General features: G+C 37.5%; 1 protein-coding gene across 1 annotated transcript in view; it reads right to left on the reverse strand.

Annotated features, from left to right (window-relative positions):
- Nucleotides 1-6,382: 6,382 nt before the first annotated feature.
- The window catches only part of BOD1L1 (biorientation of chromosomes in cell division 1 like 1), a 38,653-nt gene continuing 19,980 nt past the window's right edge, over nt 6,383-25,055 (reverse strand). Inside the window, 13 exon segments of the mRNA XM_068402914.1 lie at nt 6,383-7,728; nt 8,947-9,090; nt 10,773-10,926; nt 11,371-11,455; nt 11,570-11,604; nt 14,531-14,576; nt 16,533-16,567; nt 16,647-16,722; nt 19,121-19,194; nt 20,187-20,271; nt 20,964-21,043; nt 22,133-22,220; nt 23,143-23,186. Coding sequence (XP_068259015.1) covers nt 7,620-7,728; nt 8,947-9,090; nt 10,773-10,926; nt 11,371-11,455; nt 11,570-11,604; nt 14,531-14,576; nt 16,533-16,567; nt 16,647-16,722; nt 19,121-19,194; nt 20,187-20,271; nt 20,964-21,043; nt 22,133-22,220; nt 23,143-23,186 — 1,055 coding nt within the window. The 3' untranslated portion in view covers nt 6,383-7,619.

A 25,055-nucleotide genomic window follows, 5' to 3' on the forward strand; every position in this document is an offset into this window, starting at 1 on the left:
AATCTAGAAAAGGAAGGGACATCATCAGAGGGTTAAGTTGTTCAGCTGACAGTAAGACTGATTGATAGCTTTGATATTCCTCTGTTATTCTCAATTACATCCTCAGTACATGCACAGAGGCACAACCAGTGCCTGTGCTGTTTGCCTGTGTGATCAGCAAAGGAACCGTGGCTTAATTTTGGTCCATTCATGTGGTTCGCTGAGTGAGGGAGGGCCCAAATTATGCTGAAATAAGTGGTAGAGCTTTTTATACTTCATCTCTATTCCCAGTGGCTGATTAAGACAGGTAAGAGCTGTACTTTGTGTGTGGCTTAGCTGGAGCCATGTATAAACATTGTCCTTCCATGAGGAAAAGCCCCAAACGGAGTTCTCCATGACGGCAGCAGATACGTAATCTCCAAACTGAACTCATGACTGACAGAAAGGTTTGTATTTCCCCAGTGGAAATCATATTTCTTTTCAATGTATTTTGTGACATCAGGGCTCTCAGACAGCTTTTCTACATTACAGAGTCCCTTAGCTTGCTGATAGGAGATGTTGGTGGTGAGGAGATGAACACTCACAGTACACCTGGACTTACACTCTCTGTTAACTCTCAGCAGACCTATGTTAATGCCTGTGAACGCTCAATAACTAAAAGCTAAGATAACAGCAAGCACAGGGGTGACATTATAGCCACCAGTCCCAGCAAAGTACTTCTAATAATTTTTCAGTACTTGCTTTTTACCTCTACTTTCTGGTCTGTGTCTGCTCTACCCACCATATCCTGCACAGTGTAAGTTTTTTACGTTGTAGTAATAAAGATCTAGATCTCAGTGCCAGCAGGGATCAGTAAAGGAAAGCAGTCTGTCCTCCTGCATAGTTTAGGTCATTAGTTGCCTCTCTTCTCATTTCTACATCACATCCTCACTGAGGTTGCAAGTTTCACAAGCGGTGGTTGTGAGATGTTGGAAAAAGTAATACCCCAAAAAGCCAGTAATATCTACCCCCGCTGCTTCTACTTTGCCTTTCAAGTGCTAGTATATCTTGCTGCCAACCCAAAACAAATATACAAAATAAACAACAAAACCCCATTGTTGGTGATGCTTTTTTTTTTTTTTTTTTTTTTTTCTATGAAGGTTTTTTTAAGAATCTTCACATAAAGCTGTTTCCAATGTGGGAAAACTGAGCTGCTCCGAGCTAGACTGTAACTCTAGAAAGCAGCAACGGAAGAATTTCCACAATGCTGAGGCCACAGAGAAACAAGGGGCATATGATTATAAGAGGATTTACATGAATAATAATTAATATTGTGATATCTTCCTTGGAGTTAGATTCCCACTGGGTGTCACACCACAGCAGCAGGAATCCTGCACGGTGCCTGGGGAAGCAGCCAGGCTAACCAGGGGCCTGGTGAGATGTCCAAGCTGGACAAGAAATACTTTAAAGTCTGTTTTAACACCTAAACTGAGGTGGAAGGAGATGCCTCATCCTGTTCAGGAGCAACAGACAAGAAGCCTACCTTGGATTTAAAAGCCTAAGCACTTCTTTTTGACAAACACTGAATGAGATGGTGGTGCATGTATGCCCCTAACATCCATTTCCTCAGTATGCTATGGAGTGGAACAGTCATCTGGAACGTGGACAGTGAGACCTGGTCCCCAGCTCCTGCTTCAGCAAGTAGGATATGTCATGGGATGTGAAATATCTTCATAGGAGAGAAAGCAGTAGCCACCTTTGGGTACCCTATAGCCTTGCCTTCCAGGGACGTGTGAGTGCAAGTCCTCTCCATGCTCTAACCACAGCATAAAAAAAGCCTTCTTTGTTTGTGTCTTTGGAGCAAAGGCCAACAAAGGTCCATCCTTGGTGAAACCTAAGAAGAGGGTAGATATCATCTTCCAGCACTACATGCTTGTCCTTGAGGAGCTAATCCTAGATGTTTCCTACAGGCCAGTGCTGTCAGCTTCCAGGACAGCTTGCTCAGCTTTGTGGATCACATCTGAAGATCTAAGTCTCCAAGTCTCCTAATACAGGAAGCTTTGATGCTTCACTTGGATTCCTAAGTTCTTCAGGAGCCAGCTGGCTTAAATTCAGATGTTTCGACATTAGATCCAATTTAATCTTTGAGCACAACTCCAACCTTTACATCAGTTTTAGAAATGGGGCTTCAGTTCCTAAAGAACCCTGAAAAATCTTGTCCCATGTCAGAATTTTAAAGCATCCCACTAGGGGAGAACCCAACACACCCCTGAAAGTCATTTCACTGTTAAACTACCTGCACTGACGAGAATTGACACAGCACATTATAGCTAGTTTAAAATTGTCTGGTTTCAGCTTTCAAAAACTGCATGATCTCTTCTTGGTACACGGTAGACAGCAAGGGTCCCTGACTAGTTGGATAATCCATGCTTCTTCCAAAAAGCCTCCTTGTTTTGTCGCTAGGAAAAGATAAAGCCCACAAATGAGCTCACTGTCTATTTACATGAGTTACTTGGTACAGAGGTACCATAAATGCATGGAAGAGCTATTGGTGCACCTGAATGACCGACTTAAGTGTACCCAGATCCATGGTATAATGGAAGGGTGATTCCACATCCCCTCTCTGCCACACGGCCATCTTCTTTGTGCAGGCAGCTGTATTTGCACAGCCCCATCAACAGCTGGTTTAGTAAACTGACCACATTAAAAACTAATCAACAGTTTTGTTTTGCAGAGGAAATTTCAGGCTTCCTGGTCCAGCAGACTGTGACTGTACAACTCACCACTGGCCTGGAAGAAGGCACTGGCCAAGGGGCAGAAGAAGAGGGAAGGTGAAAGGTGCCTTGCAGTCGCAGCCTGACCATGAAACCCCACTCTAGGCTAATTAATTGCACAGCCAGTGCCAAAAATCTATTCCTGCCCTACTAAGTTATGGCTGTTTCAAACCATATTTTCCTTCCCTGGTTGTTTGGCAAGAGTGTTATGTTCCTAGCTTTAAATACAGCTATCTAGGGACTCCCAGAGAGACATTTATTATGTTTTTCTTTTGGACTTTATTCACAAAGCCAGAAAGGATAAGAGCTAAAAAGCTGGGATTTGAAAGAGGAAGGGGGTTTAAATCCAAAACAGCCTTTCAAGAAATTTTGGTGAAACATCAGAATCTGGAAACAAAGACTAAAATGTAGATAGAATTTCCTTGGTGTTTAAACTTTCATGTTTCAGTAGAAAAACACACCCTGCTTGAAACAGACCCAGGATTTTTGAGAAGCTGATGGAAGTAATGGAGTGTGACGTACATAGCTGGGACAAGGAATCTACTGGAAGAAGCAAGCACAGTATCTTTAAGAAGTTGCCAAAACCTGCAGAAGGCTGACACGGGCAATTTCCTCTGAACTGAAGCTACAAGCAAATGAAATAGATGGAAGGCTGCTGACGTAGTGAAGATAAGAGTTTTCTGAGATGGTATATGAAATGACCAGGCAGGCAATGTTGAGAATATGTAACTTATCCAGAGCTTGGAGTAAGTGTATGCTATATGAATGTGCAGTCACCTTTGTTAAAGACGTTCACATTAAATCTTAAAACTGAAAACATTTCACATGGAATGACTTTAATGGGAAGAGAACAAAAAACTACCAGTTAAATTCACTCTTTACAATATAAACACGCACAGCTCCAAGGAAATCAAATACTGCTTTGGAAGGGCATGTAGAAGTCACTCAGTGTATCCCAGCTTCAGGGCAGCAATTCTGTTCAGATCAGTAACTCAGCATCACAGAGGTCCTACTACCTCTTCCAAAAGCAAGGAGTGACAAGCGTCTGTGGTGGCAAATGATCTTTTCCCAATGCAGAACTTGATACACGTATCAGACTTTGACCACTTTTAGCTTTGTCGCCTAAGCCTGTATTGGACTTGCATCACAGTGGATGTCTGTTGATAGTCACTATGACCACTTGCTGCTCTTGGTTGCCAACTTTTATGGGACAAATTTTTACTGAGTTTCTGGAGAGATGAAGGCAGCTAAGGACAGTATGAAGCCTCTGAGGGATCAAGGCCAGAGGTTGTTCTGTACATGATGCTCTCAGAACACAGGCTGAAAGAGAAGAAACAGTGGATGTGTGTACTTGGTATGTATGTCAGAGACTAAAAAAACCACCAAACACAAGAAGTAGATGTGTTACTAGAGAAGCTAGTAACATTTTGGAATAGAAAACTGAGGCATTCAGAGATCTGCCAGTATCAGCAAAAAGTTTGCCCCAGCTGCTGAGTGCACCTACTGACTTTGGATCAGGTTCTAGAGGGAAACTTCACCGGTTGCAAGAGTTACAAGCTTGCCAGACACCATCAAAGAACAAAAACTGAAAATTAACTTTTACTGATGACCCTTTAGTTGGTTTAAAAAAACACCGCCAGAAAAAACCCAACCAAACAAAATCCATTTGTGTGATTTAAAATCTATATAGTAGATAACCCCAGAGTATTTTAGGTTGAAGACAGTAAAGAGGTGTAAACAACCTTTAAGTAGAATGCACTAGGAAATATGAAGAGACACTGACAACTAGCCAACAGACAGCTGGTTGACACAGGCAGCTGAGGTATGGTAAGCAGGATTCAAGTTTTGTTCTGTGCAACTCAGTGGGGGGACTTGAACTCTATCTTCCACCAGGACAGCTCTAGTTCACTCAATATTTTTATATTCAGAGAAATGAAGCAGTTCCAAGAGAAGGAACTGGAAGAAAGAACAGTCACTATAACATAAATAAATAGCCAAGCGGTTTATCTGGGTTGCAGCATAGCCATGTTCTTGCACTAAAGGGGGCAACAAACTGCCTGGAGCAGATCTCTCCACAAAGCACCTTCAGGACATTCTGTTTCATCACAGTGCAGAACAGTATTTTTTCCCCCCGAACTCTGTAAATTTGCACAGGGTAGGAAAATATAGTTGCTTTGTACATATGTCAAGGTTCAAGTTGGACTACAAGCTTAACTTCTGAACAATATGCTGCACCCAAGGGAAAACTGATTCCTCTGCCCCTCCTCCTTCCTTGTGCTCAGGAAGGGCTCTGGGAGACAGTGTATGAAAAACTTGGAAGCTGTAAACATTCAATGCCCAAGTTATGCTTGAATACAGCAGACCACTACTGTACCTGTACAGTATAATAGTAATTTAGATGACAGGCACTCGAAACTATTAAGCAAAGAAAATTCCAAACACGGATTGACAGTGATGTGGCCTGGCAGAAATGTCTATTTTTGTTGAAGAGGAACAAGAAGATGCTATTCGCGTATCATCATGCAGTGAGTGAAGTGTGCGTAAGTTAAAATAGTTTGTGGATTTGGCACTTCCCCTCCCTGCCTTTAAGTAAGAGTTGCTCTCTTGGTGGAAGATACTTCCTTTAATGCCTTCATATTATGGAATAATTTAATTAATGATCAAAGATACAGTCCATAGACAAGAGGATTTTCCTAAATGTTATCCATCGCTAAGGGAAAGGACAACAGAAGACCTTCTAAGTAGGTTAACTCTGACTGTCATTGATCTTCAGGGCTGTATTTTTCTACCGAGATCATGAGACAACAGACAGTCAAGAGGATCTGACACTTATGAGTAGGAGCTTTGTCAATCATTATAATCCATCAGAAGACATGTGCCTGTGAAATACGAAAGTGCAAACTGTACTGTAGCAGGAGAGGTACTACCAGCAGAGAGAGAGAACAATAAATGATAATAACATACAGTTTGGTGGGGGGCTTCCTTAGGAAGCTTCTGAGCAATCTCACTATTGAGATTCAGGTGTACGGAAATAAAACCAGCACAGATTCAGGGAAGGACTCCAAATGTGATCAAAAGCCTAGAAAGCACTGACTGAAAAACAAACAGTTCAGCTTGTTTAGCTGTACAGAACAAAGGCTGAGGAGAAACCCACAATTTTGGTCTATGTATACTGCAGTGGGCAAAGAGGAAAAAAAAGGAAAAGATTCAACTTATCCTACAACTGCATATGAAGAAGTGCATAAACATTAGTGTTAGTAATATATAGGTATATAATCAGCAGTACATTAGCAATGTAGGTATTAGCACGGCAGCAGAGTTAACGTAGAAATCAAACGGAGTTAATTTCCAGAGCAAAGAGGTTTTCTGTTTTCAGACTCAAGTTTGCTTAGGAAAAAATTATGTTTGCACCTGCTTTTATAGTGTACTAAGCCTGGTAAATGGTTAGGTCCTTTCCCTACTGTTTATATACCTAAAATATAAGCACCTGCAAACATTTAAAGACACTAATCAGGTAAAGCTTATAGATATGGCTCCAACTAAACACATTTGTAAAAACAAGTTCCACAGCAATACAATGAAAGGATAATAAAATATGGCAACTCAGAGTTTTGGCAAACATTTTATAATTTTTATATAAAAAATCTCAGTAAGAAACCAAGCAGAATATCTGACGGAAACATTTGCCTTACAACAAGTTCAAAAAAACCTCACAAAAGAAAAAGAGAAAAAAAGAACAGTAAAATTCCAACCCCCCAGAATTCTTTTTAATTATAAACCAGAATATCAACAAAACACTTAAAATAATCTCAGATTGTTTGGCAACTCATCACATCATAACAAGAGACACATTTGATCATAAGAAAAGTTTAACTTTATATACAACTTCACTTGAACATTTGCTCTTACCAGAGTTAATATACATTAAAAAAAGATTCTGGCAATAATACCAGGTTCTATTTTTAATACCTGTGTATAAAATGTAACATAAAATGCTGAAGCTCTATAGTTAGGAGAAGTGACATTTGATTTCAATGGGTCCCTCTTTGTTGAAAAAGACAAATACTGAAAAGAACAGGCGTTTAGTTGCAAAATAAAACTGTTTCATTTCAGGGTACTGTTGGCTGACTGTGAATAGATCTAACCTAATACTATTTATTTCTTGAGGTTGGTAGTAAATTCACAAGTGAAAATATAATCTAGTAAGATTACATTTTAAATTTTATACTTTGTCACAAATGTGAACAGAAAGGAGCCAAGTCCCTTTCACTATGCTAAATTACTTTAATGCATGCGAGAAAGATACTTTACCAACTGTCTTGAGCATATTTTAGAGAACTTCAGGTTTTAGATAGCCCTGGGGGAGCAGAGGGCAAGTTTCTTACTGACATCTGCATAGAATGTAAAATATATAATTAAAAAAACCTAAGGTATATACTAAAGTTTACAGACCAATGCTTTCCATATAATAAATAAAATGTCCATTGTTGATTAGATTCATACACAGAGTAAAATACAACCTATTTTTACAAGTTTATATACAAAGTGTATTAGTAGGCCCAGGGGTGCCTCATGGGTTGGAAGCATCTGCATTAGCATGTCACATTGGGAAATCCCAACTTTCCAAGTCAGTGATAAAATATATAACTACTTTGTTTTTCATTCAAATACAAAGTAAACTTATTTTTCATCTGAAATAAATGTACATAATATTCTGTATAAACAATAGTTTATAAAGCTGTTTAAAATGTAACTTAAAAGTACTGCATTGATTAACTTAGAGCTCTGAAACAAGCACGTGCAAATCCCTTTGCTTTAATAAAAAAACAGAAGCACAGATTTTTTTTTTCTTTTGACTCTTCAATGAACAGTACTAGCTGGTAAAAATTATCGTTTTGCTTTCTTTACTGGTGTCTCCTCTGTTTTCTGCTGGCCTTTTCTCCGTACCACTGTTGGGCTGTCTTCTCTTTTACGCTTGGTAGACTGCACCTTTAACCTGAAAAGAATTATTAATAATTATTTTAACAATGGTAGGGCCCGTAAAATAAAAAGAGTGGTCAGGCACAATCCTGTTTAGAGGATGTAATTTAATTGTTCATCTCTGATGAATTACCAGGATATGTTATTTAAAAGCTTACTACTACAACATTATATACCAGCACAGACCATAGAGAGACCTTGCACACTCCCATCACATCTTAGCAGGGTACTGCATACTAACTCTGCATGTTGGAGAGTGCTCCAGATGAAGAATTTGGGGCTAGAGCTCTCCTCCTTCCTCCTCTTTTTTTTTTTTTTTTTTTGAAAAACTTGTGGATTATAACAGAATATAATGAACTACATTATCTTGTACCCTGACTCACACAGACAGAAGAACAGCAATAGCGGCTTAAGTCTCTCACACTCAAGAGGGAGTAAAGAGCAGACATCATGTACTCTTATCTCTATTTAAGCATCCGTATATAAGCCTGCTACATTTCAGCTGCAACCAGTTATAAATGCAGCTTAAACTCTTGGCCATTCATAACCATGCGAAGTAACTAACATGACGGATTATCTGCTGTCACAGTTCACATGTTCCTGAGGTTCAGTTTGAAGATATTGCCACATTTCAAGAATGGATGAAAACTAAATGTATTTGGCATATAACCCATTTTACAGGTAAACTAGAAGACGAATAGCAACTGTGCATCACATTTATTACTCCCTTGGGATTGTATACTGTGATCTCAACTTTAAAAATTAAAAAGCGTACCAGGGAAGGAGGGAAAGGGAAATATTTTCAAAACTTGAAATAAGGAATCTCAGAGTTTCTCCTCTTTTATCAGCTGATCTTAGAAAGATCTTTGAAGCATTCATAATCATGTCATCATATGTCACATCAACCTGAACTACTGCTGCTCTTCCCCCCATTCAGAAAAGAATCACAGCTCAAGTTAAAATACTGCATAACAGCAGCTTTAGATTCTCCCAAGAGGTTTCTACAGACAGAAAGAAAAAAATTCTAGTCTTCCAAATGTTAAAGAAAGGTAGAAAAAGAAAAAAAGTAAACAGAAGAAAATCCTTTAAAAGCTTTTATATATCTCAAGAGAACAGAATGGAGCAAAGCTAAACTGCTGTTCAGATTTCGAAGCAGTATATTACATATAAGGAAAGGATCAATGTAGTGGCTTCCAAAACAAATAACGGAAGTGGATACAACTTTAATACTTACTGTGTCAATGGAGGAGATTTATTAATTTTTGTATCACTTGGAGATCTTTTTTTTGCTGCTAGGTTCTGTCGTTTTCTAGGAGAAACTGAACTTGGACTGCTGCCTTTAGAAGTTGCACGTGTGGTTGGCTTGCTGGGCTGGTTTCTGTAACACGAAAGAATGACGAATGTATATATAACAAATTATTTTTACCAAGTCACTTTCTTCTTGCATTCCAAGTGCAGAAAATTAAGACTGCACAGCATTTGCAAAAAGTAAATCAAAGCTGCCAAAAGAAACAGTGAAAAAAAACATTTGCATCCTTCGAGACACAAACTGCAATGATATTTTCATATCATATGTAGAATCAAAAGGCTACTTTACTGACAACATTTAGTATTTAACTAAATAAAAATCCTAGTTCCAAATCTACAATTAATTCTGGTACATAAGTGTTCATGTTAAAAAAATAGCTTGTAGTACCAGCAGAAAACCAAAAGAAGCAAAGGTGAACAGGCTGCAGAAGAAAAGAGAATTTGCTTATCCAATGTAAAGAAAGAACTCTTATTAGCTTCAGTATCCACCAGTTCAGAAACATGAAAAACTGTTTACTGGTGATCAACTTCATAGTTTGGAAAACAGGTTACTTAAGTCAGAAAAACTGATAATCCAGCAATGCTGAAGATGAAGCAGCCCCTTCCACAGAACTATTCCAAATGCTACTTATAAAATGCAGACTGTTTGCAGCGTCTTAAGATAGAGATGCTTTGTTACAGTCAGAGCCGGAAATCTGAGACACAAATCTATAAATAAAAAAGTAGGTGTTTCCACATGCAATCAGAATAAAACCACCAATATCTAAACTTTTACTACCATTTTAGAGTTAACAATTACGTGAGACGAAAGGAACTCCCTTTGCCTGTAAACAACACTGCTGTTTACTAAGTGGTAGTGATAAACTTTCACAGTTTTTACTTAAATGAAGACTACATTAACTACTTTCTGATTGAGGTCTGAAATTACAAATTCAAGACCATACTGTGAACACTGCTTCAAATAAGCCCCAAAGGCTAACATATAATACAATATCCTTAGGAATGAAGTAAATCCAGTGAATTTACAGAAATCTCACCATGAATATAAAAACAAAGCCTGGACTCCAATTCTATTCTGGAAGGCAGCAACATAAATTAAAACTTCCCAAAGCTGATATCTTTCTTTGTTTCCACAACAAAGTCAAGAGGATGAGCTCTGCTATAATTCAGTTTGCCTACAAAAAGGCAGACCTATGCTAAGTGAGATGAAGAATGGCTTCTGGAAAACAGAACTCTTGCTACCACGCTAGTCTTTTGCGGTAAGATTCTCTCTGACCTTGCAGATCGCCATAGTAGAAATTAAATCCTCCAGTACTGCAAATTCATGTATTTAACTCAGATGGAAAAAGAAACGGACATGGATAATTATATTTTCACCTTGTTCCAACTCCAAATATCAAATGGTGAATTGCACAGTCAAGTCAGAGGTCCCTTTTTACTTATCGGAACTAAGTGCCCTTAGACTCAACTTCTGAGACATCACTAGGATGAAGACTGCCAACAGGATCAATTCTTATCTTCTGACATATTCAAGTATGTCTTTTGAGACCGTAACAGTTCCCCCACCTCCCCTTTTGTCTCTTCATCCCTAGGAAAGCAGTACTAGAATTAGAACCAAAATTATCCATGAAGCTCTCATCAATTTAAAAAGAGGAAAAAAAGCAAACAACAAAAAAACCCGAAAACAAACCCCACAACAACTCAGAACAATGTAGAAAAAAGCCTGCTACTGGTGTCTCTACACACAGTTACCTTTGTGCCTCTAATCTTGTGGCTGATCGAGTTGTGGCCCCAGAATGTGCTTCATCATCTTCCTCACCATCATCTTCCTCACCTTCCTCCTGCTCTTTTAGTTCGTCTTCAGAAGATGTTAATTTCCGACGTTTTCTTTCTGGCTCCGGTGTTTCTGTCCATGTAAAATTTTACACATGTGCTATAATTTTCCAAAAGCCCTCCAAAAGGATACGGACACTTAGTTTAGAAAAGGTATTCTATTCACAAATCCCATTTTAAGTAAGTAATTTTCTATTTCCTTTATGCTTCAACATTTTTAATTCACACTTGTTTGACTTAATCTGGCTAACACATTCACCACAGTTTACTTATGGAGCTCATAGCCAGAATTCATAGAAAATTCATGAGGCTTTATAGAAGCATCTGGGATGTAGCAATTCTGACATGAGATTACAGCAATTTACACATATTTACATAATATTTACACTAACTGTAACTCAATGATTTTTCCTCAAGAAAGGAAAATTGAATAAAGCTTATCTTGTTGCTATTAGTAAACAGAAAGGCACAGTAATATCTTCTCAATCTGTTAGGAGTAGCAGTTTCATGTTTTTACCAGTTTCCTCTGACTGAACCAGAGAACGCCTGGGCTTTCTTCCCCTTTTACGCACAATCATTTCTGCTTTCTCAGCTTCATCTTCCTGAAAAGATAAAATGGAAGCAAGTAAGACAAGAACAATTTAATTTAAATACAAGACAGACATTTTTCATTACATACTGCTTATAAACTTACAAATTAAAATGGCTGCACTTACATTTGTTGTTTCTTTCTTATTAGATATGTCTGTACCTAAAAAGAAAGGAAAGAATGGAACTTAATCCTGAACTTCAAATCTTTCTTTCAAACTCTGTCAACTTTGCATAAACATCACAGAAGCTCAGAAGACATTTCAAGTCTCTATCTAATTTAGAATATGGCTTTGCTGTATTTTGTTATATACTGAGTCTGGGACAATTTTTTTTTTTTTTTTTAAAGTAATTAGGCTTTATATGACTGACATTAATTATTGCTTTGTTGCATATGCTGCTTTGCTTTAATGGAAAAGCAAGTTACTTACCCCTTTTAAATACTGTCAACCAATTACAGAATCACAGAAAAATTTAGCTTGGAAGGGGCCTCTGGAGGTCACCTAGTCCAACCTCCTGTTCAAAGCATGGCTAAATTAATTGATCTGATGATACTGCTCAAGATCTTGTTCAATCCACTTTTGAAAGTCTCCAAGAACACAGTCCCTCCAGGCAGTCTGTTCTAGTGCTTAACTACGCCCATGGTGAAGCACCAAGATGGCTGTAGCTCAAAAATACAATATTTAAAACCTGTCTAATACCTGGTATGGAAATTACGTGACCTTCTCTGTCGAAGTACTTCTCGCTTCCAATTCAGTACTTCTCACAGACTGGCCTGTGCATGTTAAAATACATTTATAACCCTACAATCCATGTCTCAGCCTGGCCTCTCTCCATGGTAGATGCTTACCACTTCTACCCTGACTACTCTATGATAAGAAAGAGATTATTTTACAAAGCTTTTGAGCTTTGTCAAATTTAATTATCTGCAACACTGCAAGGATAAAAATTCTTAGCAACAGAAGCAACCTAAACAAAAGCAAGTTTTTATGCCTGCCACAAATTTGCCGCCTATTTTTGTTTTCTGAAAGCTACAGAAAAGATGACACAAACTCTAAACCCATCAGCAGTTAGACTGATAGAACAAACAGAAGAATGTCAATGCAATGGATCAAAAACAGATCTCAAAGAGCAGAAACATATTCTAAAATTCACACACAAGTGTTTTGGAGTTCCACTGTTAATGTTATGAGGAAAAACTTTTACACAAAAGCAAATGAAATAAAATGCAAAGATGTTTAACTATTCAATAAAGAAATGCAATAAAACATACGACTGTCCACTGTATTAAGTATTTTACACAAAATAAGTCTAACATATAATCAACGTTTATTAGTTCTGTTGTGTTCAAGAGACAGACACTTCAGAATTCTGGTACTTTTTGGCAAATTTGTAGCAAAATGTTTTCTGATTGAAGAACACTCCATGCGAGTACAAGACATGCCTTTTTTAACAGACACAACCCTCTCCTTAGGATGTGAAAATGTAGTACTTTTGCCTCAAGATAAGTAAAATAATAATAAGCTATAGTATTTAAAAATCGTACTATCTTTACAGCAGCAACCACTGATTACTGCAAAGTAATTTCAGTTTTAAGTTCAGGGTCAGTGTTATGGGAGGATGCTGCCTTCAGAAACCAGATGTCTCTTAACTGCATGAGCTGTACTGACTGAAAAGAAACCCTCTGCTTCCCACTCTACATGCGAGTCTGTCCCTACCACAAACCGTTGTGAAGAACACCCAGAAATTATCAGAATGAGTGAACTGCACAGAGGGATTCCACTTTGTTTTCTTTTCACAGCCAGGGGTTTTCAACCCCTTTTTCTCACATGAATGCTAACGTATGATGAAAAGCTTAACAGGATATTTAATCCACTTTATATTGCTGTGACATCAACAGCCTTTCACCTAGAAAACGAAATGTTACTTAACACACTAAACTAAGCTTTAAGTACACAGTCAGGTGTCTGTCCTTTTGAATAAAAAGCAAACCAGAATGCACTTTTACACCTTTCTCACATTCTTGTCTGTTCTCTTTGCAGTTGACAGAAACCAAGTACCACACAAGCAGCTAACTCTCCAGAGACAATCCTGAAGCATGTGGATTAAAGCTGACATTTTAACAAATGCAGAGAAAATAGGAAATAGTCCATATGTGCAGTGCAGCCAGATTAATATCTCTGTAGAAACCTAAACTTCTGGAAACTTCAAAAGATTTGTTTTGAAAACTTGTTTTCTCATATTTGTTGCATGTATGTTTGTATTTGTTTACAAACAATTTTTTAACCTGCCTTTCAAGTTTGTCTGCTTCCCGAATGGATTTTAAAGTCTATTTTGTGAATGGTCATAATTAAAAAGACACATTTAAACAAATCAGTGCAGTTCAGACTCCATACATGCGCAAAATTAACTACGCCATCTAAATTTCACCAAAGACTGACCTCTTAAAAATCACAGATGTTTAAATAGGAAAGAGAAATAGAGAAGTATCTCACTTTATTTGACTTTAGTTTGAAGCACTAAAGTACATTTCTGAGTAAAGTTAAGCGATCATTTTCTAAAGACCTTACAGCAGTTGTGAAAGGGGAAAGAAACATCCCCCTCAAGTTACCACTAAGCTCTTTAGACACATATCCAGAGATAATCCAATTAATTTAACGAAATTTGAAATTTTAAAACAGATAGTGTAATAAGTGTGATTGATAGTTGCTGTATGAAAGAAAATAAGCAGAAATGGAAAACAGTCACTAAGAACCAGTTTGATGGGGTACCTACCTGCCTCTGAAGCTCTGCCATGCCTATCCACATAAACAAATTATTTGGTATATTCTAAAATGCGTTACTCAGCACTTAACAGTGCTGCTGCATCTTTGATGTAAGTTCTTATCAAGCAGCTCTTTTTTAATATGAAAAAAATCATCAGGAATTAGGGAAAAGTCTTCACTGTTCTATTTACTCAGATGTTTTCACACGTTAACACTGACTGCCAGGAATGATGTTTAGGAAGGACCCATGTGATTTTCTTGAAAACCCTCTTCTGCTTCTTCCATCTTTTGTTTTATTTATTAAAGCAGATATAATTTGCTTACCTGTTTGAGGTGTTTTTCCTCTACTCGCAAAGATAGGAAACTGCAGCTGAAATTAAAAAAAAGTGGGTTTTTTAATTTAAATAAAATCAGAAAAATACAGGATTGTATTACATAAACACAGAAACTTGGTCCCATTCATAGTAGAACATATCTGCAAATCTCGAAAGCATGAACATTCTAATGAGCATACAGAAAGCTTGTACTGAGTTTAACAGTAGCGTGCATTCTTCCATTTATGATAAAGTTTTGAAATGAGTCAAATCAGCCCATAAACAAAAGAAATCATACAGTTTCGGTAACGTAATTGACACTAAAGTCATTGCAATAAAAGACACAAAGTTTAAAGCTGTTTCAGTCAAATACATTTCTGAAAACTTAATTATCAACAAAACAAAAATGTTCAGCATAGTCACTTTATGTTGTCACAGATACAGATCTGCAGCATTATAAATCACCAGAATTTTGTATTTAATCAGAATGCAGGAAGAGCTATGTATAATTCCACAACTCCTATGATGATTGTCCAAAAAATCCAGTTGCTTTCATCACTGAACGACTACACTAGGATGTCTACACTTCCTTTGAAGTAGCGACATGTTCTCAAAGCAGCCTGGGGGAAACTGTCATGCAAAGATAGCATCTCACCTTATAGACCCATTATCTCAGATGGAGGGCAGATACGGCTCCTCCTGGAGCCACCCTGTAACTGACTGACACACCGATCAGTCATCACTAATAGGTATAAGACCTTTAAAATAGTCGAACTAGAACAAGATGATTCTGTTCCAGTACTGAGGGTGCCAAGGTATATCTATTTCTGAAGGGGATTTTAAAATTAGTTTTAATTCTTATTTGAAAAAAAACCCAAACCAAACCACCACCACCAAAAACACAAAAAACCCCCAAACCGAAAAAACAAACACCAAAACCCACACCAGTTCAAATTACATTTCATTAAATTAATATTGGGGTGAAAAAAAAAAAAAAAAAGATCGATTAGGAAAGATTAGGAATTCTGAAACAAAACTCCACCAGACCTGTAGAAGGGATGGGACTCAAAGGGCTGCCTGAAATGCTGTGAGGACAGAACAAGCAGGGACGAGAACTCCTGCTATCTATAGTTTAGGTAAATTCCCAAGACTTCTGACAGCCATGCCAGCTGGCGCATCACCAGTCAAGCAGGCAGAAAACATGAGTTTCAATACAACTTTGTTCTTAAAAATCACCTATTTTCTATGCAATAACTTTCATTCTGACATACAGGAATTCCCAAGAGAGAAGCCTTCCACCAGAATAAATCTAACTACTCATACTCCACAAATACACCTGATCCATTACTACCCTGTGCTGTAATCCAACTTGACTGCAGAAACACTCCTAACAGAATACTTTCTTAGCAGTGAATGTACTTCATGCAGGTTAAGAAATTAGGATATTGCTGAGCTTTAAAAGACAGGTATGTTTCATGAGCTCTTAAGTTACTAACAAGTATGTCTCCTTTGAATGAACTGTACACATTATAATATAGATAATGCAGCTGCATGATACAATATTTTACAGATATTAAGAGTTACTATGAGCTATTATTATGAAAGGTTCAGTAGAGAAAAAAATGTCTCAAGGCTTTGAAACAAAATCACCATCAATCTTCAGGTCAAAATTACTCTCCGCACAAATTAAAAGACAAGTGTGCACACAATTAGAATTTCACCCTGTGTACAAGTATATGGCTAGCCAGTGTAACACTTAGATTTGTATTAAGTATGTGGTACTAAATTTGATCCTGTTACGTTATTTGCTGTGTTCAGACTTAATATTATATTCTGCTTACAAAGTTCAGCTATATATTAAGTGATACAATTAATAGTTCTTGTTTGCTTCAACTGAACTCAATCATCAAGTTTTCCATAAGATGTTTCTGAAATACCGTTAACTGTTAAACAGACAAATGGCTCTTGGATTACTGTGTTCAAATGCACCCAAACAAAATAAAGGCACTTACATTCCCAATGCTCATATCAGCTTTTGAATCCCCACCTGAGGGAAGAAATATGAATTCAGAACTTGAATGTCACTATTTTCCTTGTTTCCCACACAGATATTATGAACTACTTACCACCAGGCTGTACAGCTTCAAGAGGGTATTTACGAGGCCTTCCCCTTTTCCGTTTCACTATTACAGGCTGATTTTCCTATTAAAAGTAAAGGACAAAAATATTTTAGTTACTGTAATTGACATTTAGCGTTTAAGCAATATAGTACAAAGATTGCTGCTAACTTCATAATGTGATAGTGGCAGAAGTCATGCTCGTCAGTTTAAAAATATAGATCAGGCAGGTTTCATAGGAAATCCATTGACATAGCTGAAATGAAACAAGACATCTCCCAATTATTCAAAATTCTCTGTGGTTGGCCTCAAGCACAAAGCGTGCCTGAGACCACAGTGCTTTCTGCCCCCTTCTTCCAACAACTCTATTACTTGGTCTCACAAGTGCTGCTGGCTTACCCTATACCTCCCACCACATCTTTTCAGTCTTACGAGAACTCTGAACTTTATATCTTGTGAGTCCCTTTTCCCAACGCCACACAGCACAGGCTACACCTTGTAACAGTTGAGCAAGCGCTATGAAACAGTCAACATCCTAGTTATCCTGACATACAGGTTGGTGACGTTCTCTATATAAACAGGGCCTTTAGTAAAAAAGGCCCCTTACTTTGAAGTTTAAGCTTTGAAAGACAACTTTAAGTAGTGAATATGATCAGATGTTCAGATCACAAGAATCCCTAATCTCAGATCACAAAATCAGCAATAATAGACTTTCTCCTATTTACAAGGAAAGAAGGTAAAGTGCCTCATTCAGCATTTACTGAAGTCTAGTGATGTCTCTTCCCTGTAACGGATCTTAGTGACTCAAGCCTTGAGTGAACAAACATAACAATTCACTCTCTAAATTTTCTTCCACTTCCAAATCAGAGGCAAAAGAAGCAAATGACAAAACCCAATGTCTTTATGAGAACTGTGTCCGTTTCTAGGGGCCAGCAACAATTTTAATCTCTAGGGTTCAGACATTTGTTTACAATCACCACTGTAGAATATCACAAGTATATGCCACCTAAGAGATAAAAGAGTTTTAAAATTGTTGAGTGACAATATTTTTGCAAAGCCAAGTCATATTTGCTAGTGACTAAACGGTCCACATCTCAATTACAAGGTTTTTGGAAAACATGATTTCTATCACACAGAATCACAGAATGTTAGGGATTGGAAGGGACCTCGAAAGATCATCTAGTCCAATCCCCCTGCCAGAGCAGGATTGCCTAGACCATATCACACAGGAACGTGTCCAGGCGGGTTTTGAATGTCTCCAGAGAAGGAGACTCCACAACCTCTCTGGGCAGCCTGTTCCAGTGTTTGGTCACCCTCACCGTAAAGAAGTTTTTCCTCATATTTAAGTGGAACCTCCTGTGTTCCAGCTTGCACCCATTGCCCCTTGTCCTGTCAAGGGATGTCACTGAGAAGAGCCTGGCTCCATCCTCATGACACTTGCCCTTTACATATTTATAAACATTAATGAGGTCACCCCTCAGTCTCCTCTTCTCTAAGCTAAAGAGACCCAGCTCCCTCAGCCTCTCCTCATAAGGGAGATGTTCCACTCCCTTAATCATCTTCGTGGCTCTGCGCTGGACTCTCTCTAGCAGTTCCCTGTCCTTCTTGAACTGAGGGGCCCAGAACTGGACACAATATTCCAGATGCGGCCTCACCAGGGCAGAGTAGAGGAGGAGGAGAACCTCTCTCGACCTGCTAACCACACCCCTTCTAATACACCCCAGGATGCCATTGGCCTTCTTGGCCACAAGGGCACACTGCTGGCTCATGGTCATCCTGCTGTCCACTAGGACCCCCAGGTCCCTTTCCCCTACGCTGCTCTCCAACAGGTCTGCCCCCAACTTGTACTGGTACATGGGGTTGTTCTTGCCCAGATGCAGGACCCTACACTTGCCCTTGTTATATTTCATTAAGTTTCTCCCCGCCCAACTCTCCAGCCTGTCCAGGTCTCTCCGAATGGCTGCGCAGCCTTCCGGCGCATCAGCCACTCCTCCCAGTTTTGTGTCATCAGCCAACTTGCTGACAGTGCACTCTATTCCCTCATCCAAGTCATTAATGAATATATTGAATAGTACTGGTCCCAGTACCGACCCTTGAGGGACTCCGCTAGACACAGGCCTCCAACTGGACTCAGTCCCATTGACCACCACTCTCTGGCTTCTTTCCTTCAGCCAGTTCACAATACAACTCTACAGAATTGCTTTCTTCACAATAAGTACTATGAAGTGTAGGAAGGGAGTTACTTCTACTTCAGTAACCAACCACTGATATCTTATGGTCTGTGAGTTTATACTTTGTGACACAGAACTACGTGAGTCTTTGGTACTTTACAGTACACTTTTTCACAGCTATTTCTGTGCTGGTGAAGTCAAAGTTTTCATATTGCTGTCAATGGAATACAAAGACAAAATACTTCTTTTCAGTGGGAATCTGCACTACCTCAGTTAGTTGAGGTATGAATGAACATGAATAAGTCGACTCACCTCTGGAGAATTTTCATTTGTTTCTAGATCGTGCTTTTCCTTTTCAGACATTTCCTTCTCGAGAGTAAATTCATCTTCACACATGCAAAAAAACCAAGACGACAGAAACTGTACACCTTTGTTTTACTAGGCAAAGAAAAAGGTACAAGCCACAACCTTCGCACTAAAAGCATTATTTCATTCTGCAGCCCAAAATTCCCTAAAAACACCCATCAGAAATTAACACTATTTGCCTTGTAACAACAATATATTGGTCTACCAGAATGCCTCCCTAACACTAGATGAGTTAGATCTTCTAATTTAAGGTAAAAACAAAAGCTCAAGAGCATGACCCACTGTAAAATGGTAAGATAAATACAAGCCACTGCTCAATTTTCTCCCACATTCCATGAAACAGGAAGCTAAGGAGACAAGCTCATTGCAGAACAGTTTCAGACTTGTCAACATGCTCACTGAAGAGATAAAACTATTAATACGTTAAACTAACATTATGGAAGATACACTGTTCACAGAAAGACAGACTGAAGTTACATCAAAGCCAATATTAACACTGTGGACACACCATCTTTTATTATTTCAGTGCAATAAGTCAACTATGACAGCGCAGCTTGCACACTCTTTCCTGGTTGATTTCTCTACAGAAACAAACAGAACTGATTTTGATGGTGAATATGTAACTTTTTTTTTTTTTTTCTCACAGAAGGACACCTCTTATTTGTGGTCAGAGTTAGGAGAAGTTCTTCTTGTCACATACCCCAATCGTACTATTTCCTTATCCACCTGTGTATTTGCAATTAACTTTCCTACCCAAGGTATATACTGAAGCAATAACGGAGTGGATGGGTACAGCAGAAACATCAAATCTGCTCTCACCCTTAAAGGAACTAGGATTAATGCACTATTTGATAGCAACAATACAACATACAGCAACTAGAGAATATATGCAAGTATTTGCCGGGATCAAACAGGGATCAAGTTCCTAATTTCTCTCAGAATCATTCAAATGAAAAGAAATTAGCATTCCATATGGGTTCAGAAAATTGCCCAGAACAGGCAGTTTCATTACCTTTTTCTTCCATAGCACTTTCAGGAGGTGTATGCTTTATATCAATTTCTTTGGACACTTCTGCTTTATCACCTGAAATAACTTCCTACATTATTTTGAAACAAGAAAGAAAAGAGTGTCTTACTACAAATTCAAGATCATTGTCAGTTACTTAAGTTTAAAAAACAAAAAAAACCCACAACTCACATCCCAATACACGAGTAGTTATTTTATTCATCAAGATTTCATAATGTCTCTTTAAAACTTTGATGCTGAAAAGCTTCATCAAAATCAGTGGGTGAGACAGTCCCAAATATTCTGCATGTACTCTTAAAAGGAACATCTATTTTGCCTTGAATTCCTGTTTTCACTTGGAAGGGATCAGTGCAAACCCAGAACTTGGGTGAAGTCCAACACCCTCCTGCAGATCTCAGATTAGTATGAGACCATGAAGATGCTGAACCGACTGGACAGCTGGGATCCAGCAATGCTCCATGCTATCCTAAGTTCCTAACTATTGTGCAAATTGGTCCACCACACCCCCAAGGGATTCAGGTGCTGTGCGCAACAATGCAGACTCACATTTTTGTTTGTTTGTTTGTTTTTTTTTAAATTGTCTCCCCCTTGAAAAGTGAGTATCATTCTATAGTCAGTTATTTTGCATTCAAGACAATGCAAAAGTAGTTTACAGTTAATACTGAAAATAACTCCCCAAATAAACTGCTATAGAAATAAGCGACTTCCATCTTGTTTACATAACAATTGCAGAACATTAAAAAAAAAAGTTCTTGAAAATACCTCGATGCTATCAGGTTTTGTTTTGGAACACTGACTTTGTTCATCATCTTCTTTCACATCCTGAGCAATCAGCTGGTTGCCTGCAAAAACAAACAACAGTTCAAGTGTTAAAAAAGTGTCTTCTGCATTTGTCAGATTTTGATGCCACTTTTATATCAGCTCATCATTAGTGTGATTCCAAAGATTCTGAAAAGCAGCATCTTATTTAAAAAAATGTGAACAGAAAGTTATGCTAATCCCTCTTCAAAAAGGGAAGGCAAAACAATTACAAAAAAGAACCCAATGTTTCTTGTATGTTACAGGTAGGGCTTGGTTTGTTTTTTTCTGTTTGTTTTTAAAGATAAGCTCAAAATTGAAATTTGACAGGTACCACATCAAGAAATAAAACATCAACCCTAACTTCAACTCACCCAGAAACAGAGAAAACAGTTAATACTATGTGGGGCACTATAATGAATACAGCACGGCTTCTAATTACTCACTTCATAAATCACAATTCTTACAAGCAGAATAAAAACTGTTATTAAAAAACGACATTATTAATTTTCCTAATTGTTTTTTAATTGCTCTGATGCTGAAAAGACAAAAGCAGCTGAGAGTAGAGCTTGAACAGATATTACAGTCAGCCTCATAATTATTATGTCAACAAAACATCTAAGTTAACTTTATCTAACTTTAACTTAGAAATGCTTATGCCATTCAACGCACTGACTTCCTTCTCACTTTTTGCTTCTAGACAGATAAAAGGTTACACTAAAACTTAGTTCTTTCCAACCGAACAAAGAAAGCATCCAGACTCACAAAGTCTATTGAATGGCTAGATTTTCCTCCGATGATCAGCCTTCCTCAGCTTTATACTCCTTCCCTGTGTTTTATTACAATAATTACTAATTTTATCCTTCTTAAAAGACTAAACAAAAAAGTTTGTTCACTTAGAAGAAGCTACTATAATACTCTTCCGTGCAGTATTAAATTTGTTACCATATTTTTATCACATATATTAAGTGTAGTATTAAAAGTTGTTTTGGGAAGAACAATTGCTTTGGAGTTTAGAATTCCCCATATTCCATTCTTTCCTCCAAAATACCATTTTACGGCCTAATCGCAGTAGAACTTTGTTTTGCAGCAGAAAAGCTTTACACAAATTCATGTAGTTTTGTATCACTTACATTCTTCTTTATCCATTGTTCCTGAAGATTTACATTGTATTCCTCTAGATCTGTGTTCTTCGGTTATCTGGGTATCCAAGTTTTCCACCTACACATTAAAACACAAAGAAAGGTAACTCCTTACCTTCTGTTTTGCATAAAGGGAGAAAGTTTTTCCTACTTGCTACTTTCAAGTACAACATGCATTATTAAAATGGCAACTTGCAGTATTACAAAAGCAATTTATTCCTAGAGCTCAAGTAATGTTACTACTATAGAATAGCATCATGAAAGAACTTCTGACTCGTAGTATTTTCAGAATTTCTAATTGATATTTTTAATGAAAAAAGTCTCAGTTTTAATTAAGCACCCTACTATGTGCTTTAAAAGCAGTTTATCATGGCAATTCACACAAAATATGTTTGGATTTAAAAGGACACTCTCCTCCATTCAGAAACAGAAGTAGTATCTCACTAGCACCAGAAACATGGCCAACCAGCATTACAATATAGTAATAAATAATTTACTACTCAAGTTTAAGAAACCACAAACACATTTTTTAGCTTGTCATCTGTGTTAAATGTCTTGGTTTTGCTCCATAAGAAATACTTTACAGTTGCAACTTTCCCAGTCATCTTTTATACTTACAAGCTCCAAGTTCTTGTGAAATCACAGCAGACTGCATTAAAAGAACAGGTTTCTAGCCTTGATCAAAAGCCCCAAGAATAATCTCTATTTTGTCCTCTGTTCTCAAGGAGGACAATCAAGCTTCTCTTTTCTGCCAGTTAACAACAGTCTTGAAATAGTCATAGACTGTGGAACAACAATTCATGAAGATTTATTTACTGGCAAATTTGAAAGAATAATTAGACATGAACCTACACAGCTGCACAGTCTCAGTATACATAGGCTCTACATATACAAAAATAATATTTTTCTTTAGAGAATATTTAATGTAAATAGAAGTAAATGCAAGTTAGAAAAAAAAGCAACACAAACTTAGAGAGTAAATTTTAAAACCAAGAACTTACATGAAAAGTTTCTCTTTCTAAAGCAATATTCCTCCGCAGCAAATCTATTAAAAAAGAATTACAAAAATAATGAGAAAAGCTCAGCAAGAGCGAAGTATCATAGTATCCTCTACTTATCTGAAAGGATTCCGGAGTACCTGAAACTGTACAAAACTTACTTTCAATGTTGGAAATAAGAGGCATACAATCTTCTCTTTTTTTTTTTTTGTTCAAATATTGTTAAAGAAAAAGAAATAATATGGATTTCTGAAGCATAGGATAACTGAGAACCATTTTATGGCTAAAATACAGTCAATCACGGGGCTGTCATCTCTGAAATATGTGGTAACTTCGACATTTCAAATATCGTTCTAGAATTTGAATGAATTAGAATTTTACCCATCACAACCCTAGCTGCTGGGTCATGGGATGAAGCAAAACGGGATGAAAACTACACTGTAACATTATGCTTCCAGAGAACTAAAGTTTTCATAATTGTACTAGTGAGACCTGCAGCTGATACAGTGCACATGTGGAAATTGTCCAGTTGCTAGACTCTACTACTCTAACTCTGGCTCTAATGAAATAGAGCCTTAGCCTTCCATATCACAAAAATACGGAAAATAATTCTGAATTATGGCAGCTGATGAGTGCTCTGCATTTCTGAAAAAAATTTGTAACTTTCAAAGCTATTTCATATAGATACATAAAAAGAATATAGATACATAAAAAGAATATAGATACATAAAAAGAATATAGATACATAAAGAAGCTGCTCCATTGAGCAGTCTAAAAAACCCTTAAAGTCTGATTCATAAAGGCACTGAATTAATATTTTAATTAAAAAGAACCTGCTAAAACATTCCAAACAGTTTTATTTTCAGCTACAATAAGAACATGAACATAAACATATGATCCAAAAAATCTGCATGTTTTAGCAACAATTCTTCCACAGCCATGCTGTTCAGTTGCACGACATCTTTCAATTTTTAAAGCAGTGTCAAATGAAAAGCTAGATCCTACCCACTCAAACAGCAATGACTTGTTTACATTCCAAGGAATCTTGGACTACTAAACTACTGTGTCTGCTGTTCATACTCATGACAGGACACACATTTGTCTTTTAAACAACTTCCTTTTACGTACGTTGAGCTATATATATATATATATATACATGCTTATATACATAAAGAGATTATTGTGTGGTGGGGGAGAGAAAGAAAAAGCCCTCTACCAAGAGCTACAAAGCATTATTCTTCAGTGTGTGTCATATCCCACATGATTTACACAACAAATGGATTTTTGTTAAACATTTTACACAGAACAAGATTATTACCAGCTAGTTGAATCTGCACATTTTAAATTTTAAGTACTGTCTGTCTGGGTGACTGAGTGATGTGAAGTGGCACAGTTTTTCAGGCACTTCAAAGAAACCTCACAGTAAAGAAAAACTGGTTAAAGTTTTGGATCTGCTGTCCTGAAGACCACATTCTTCTAACCCATTCTCAGGGTTTACATTTTCTTTCTTGTGAGCAGAGCATGTCTCTTATCACTTAGATGAATACACACCACTATTAAACCAGGTATGTGGGATTTGACCTACCCCAAGAATGAAAAGGAATCCAAAGTTTTATACCAATGCTCGTATCTCACCTTACTCCTAGTTTTGTTTTCTATTTGGTAAATAGTTATTTTGGTATGCATGTCTAAGAATTTGCAAGTGAGCTTTACAGTGTGCCCTTTCATAGCATTTAGGCTTTCAGCTGCAACTTTCTGTAAGAGGAAATGCATCTTTAACCTCTTTGGACTCTATATACAGCAGTATCGCTGGTACCTCTTGTAATTCACTTTAGTTTTGCTTGTTACTCCATTAACTGAGGATTAACTCTCATCTGATAGTGTTGTAAACATCTCTGTAATGCATCTGGAGCACA

The sequence above is a fragment of the Nyctibius grandis genome, chromosome 6 (assembly GCF_013368605.1).
Source record: "Nyctibius grandis isolate bNycGra1 chromosome 6, bNycGra1.pri, whole genome shotgun sequence".
In the NCBI taxonomy this organism is placed as follows: Eukaryota; Metazoa; Chordata; class Aves; order Nyctibiiformes; family Nyctibiidae; genus Nyctibius; species Nyctibius grandis.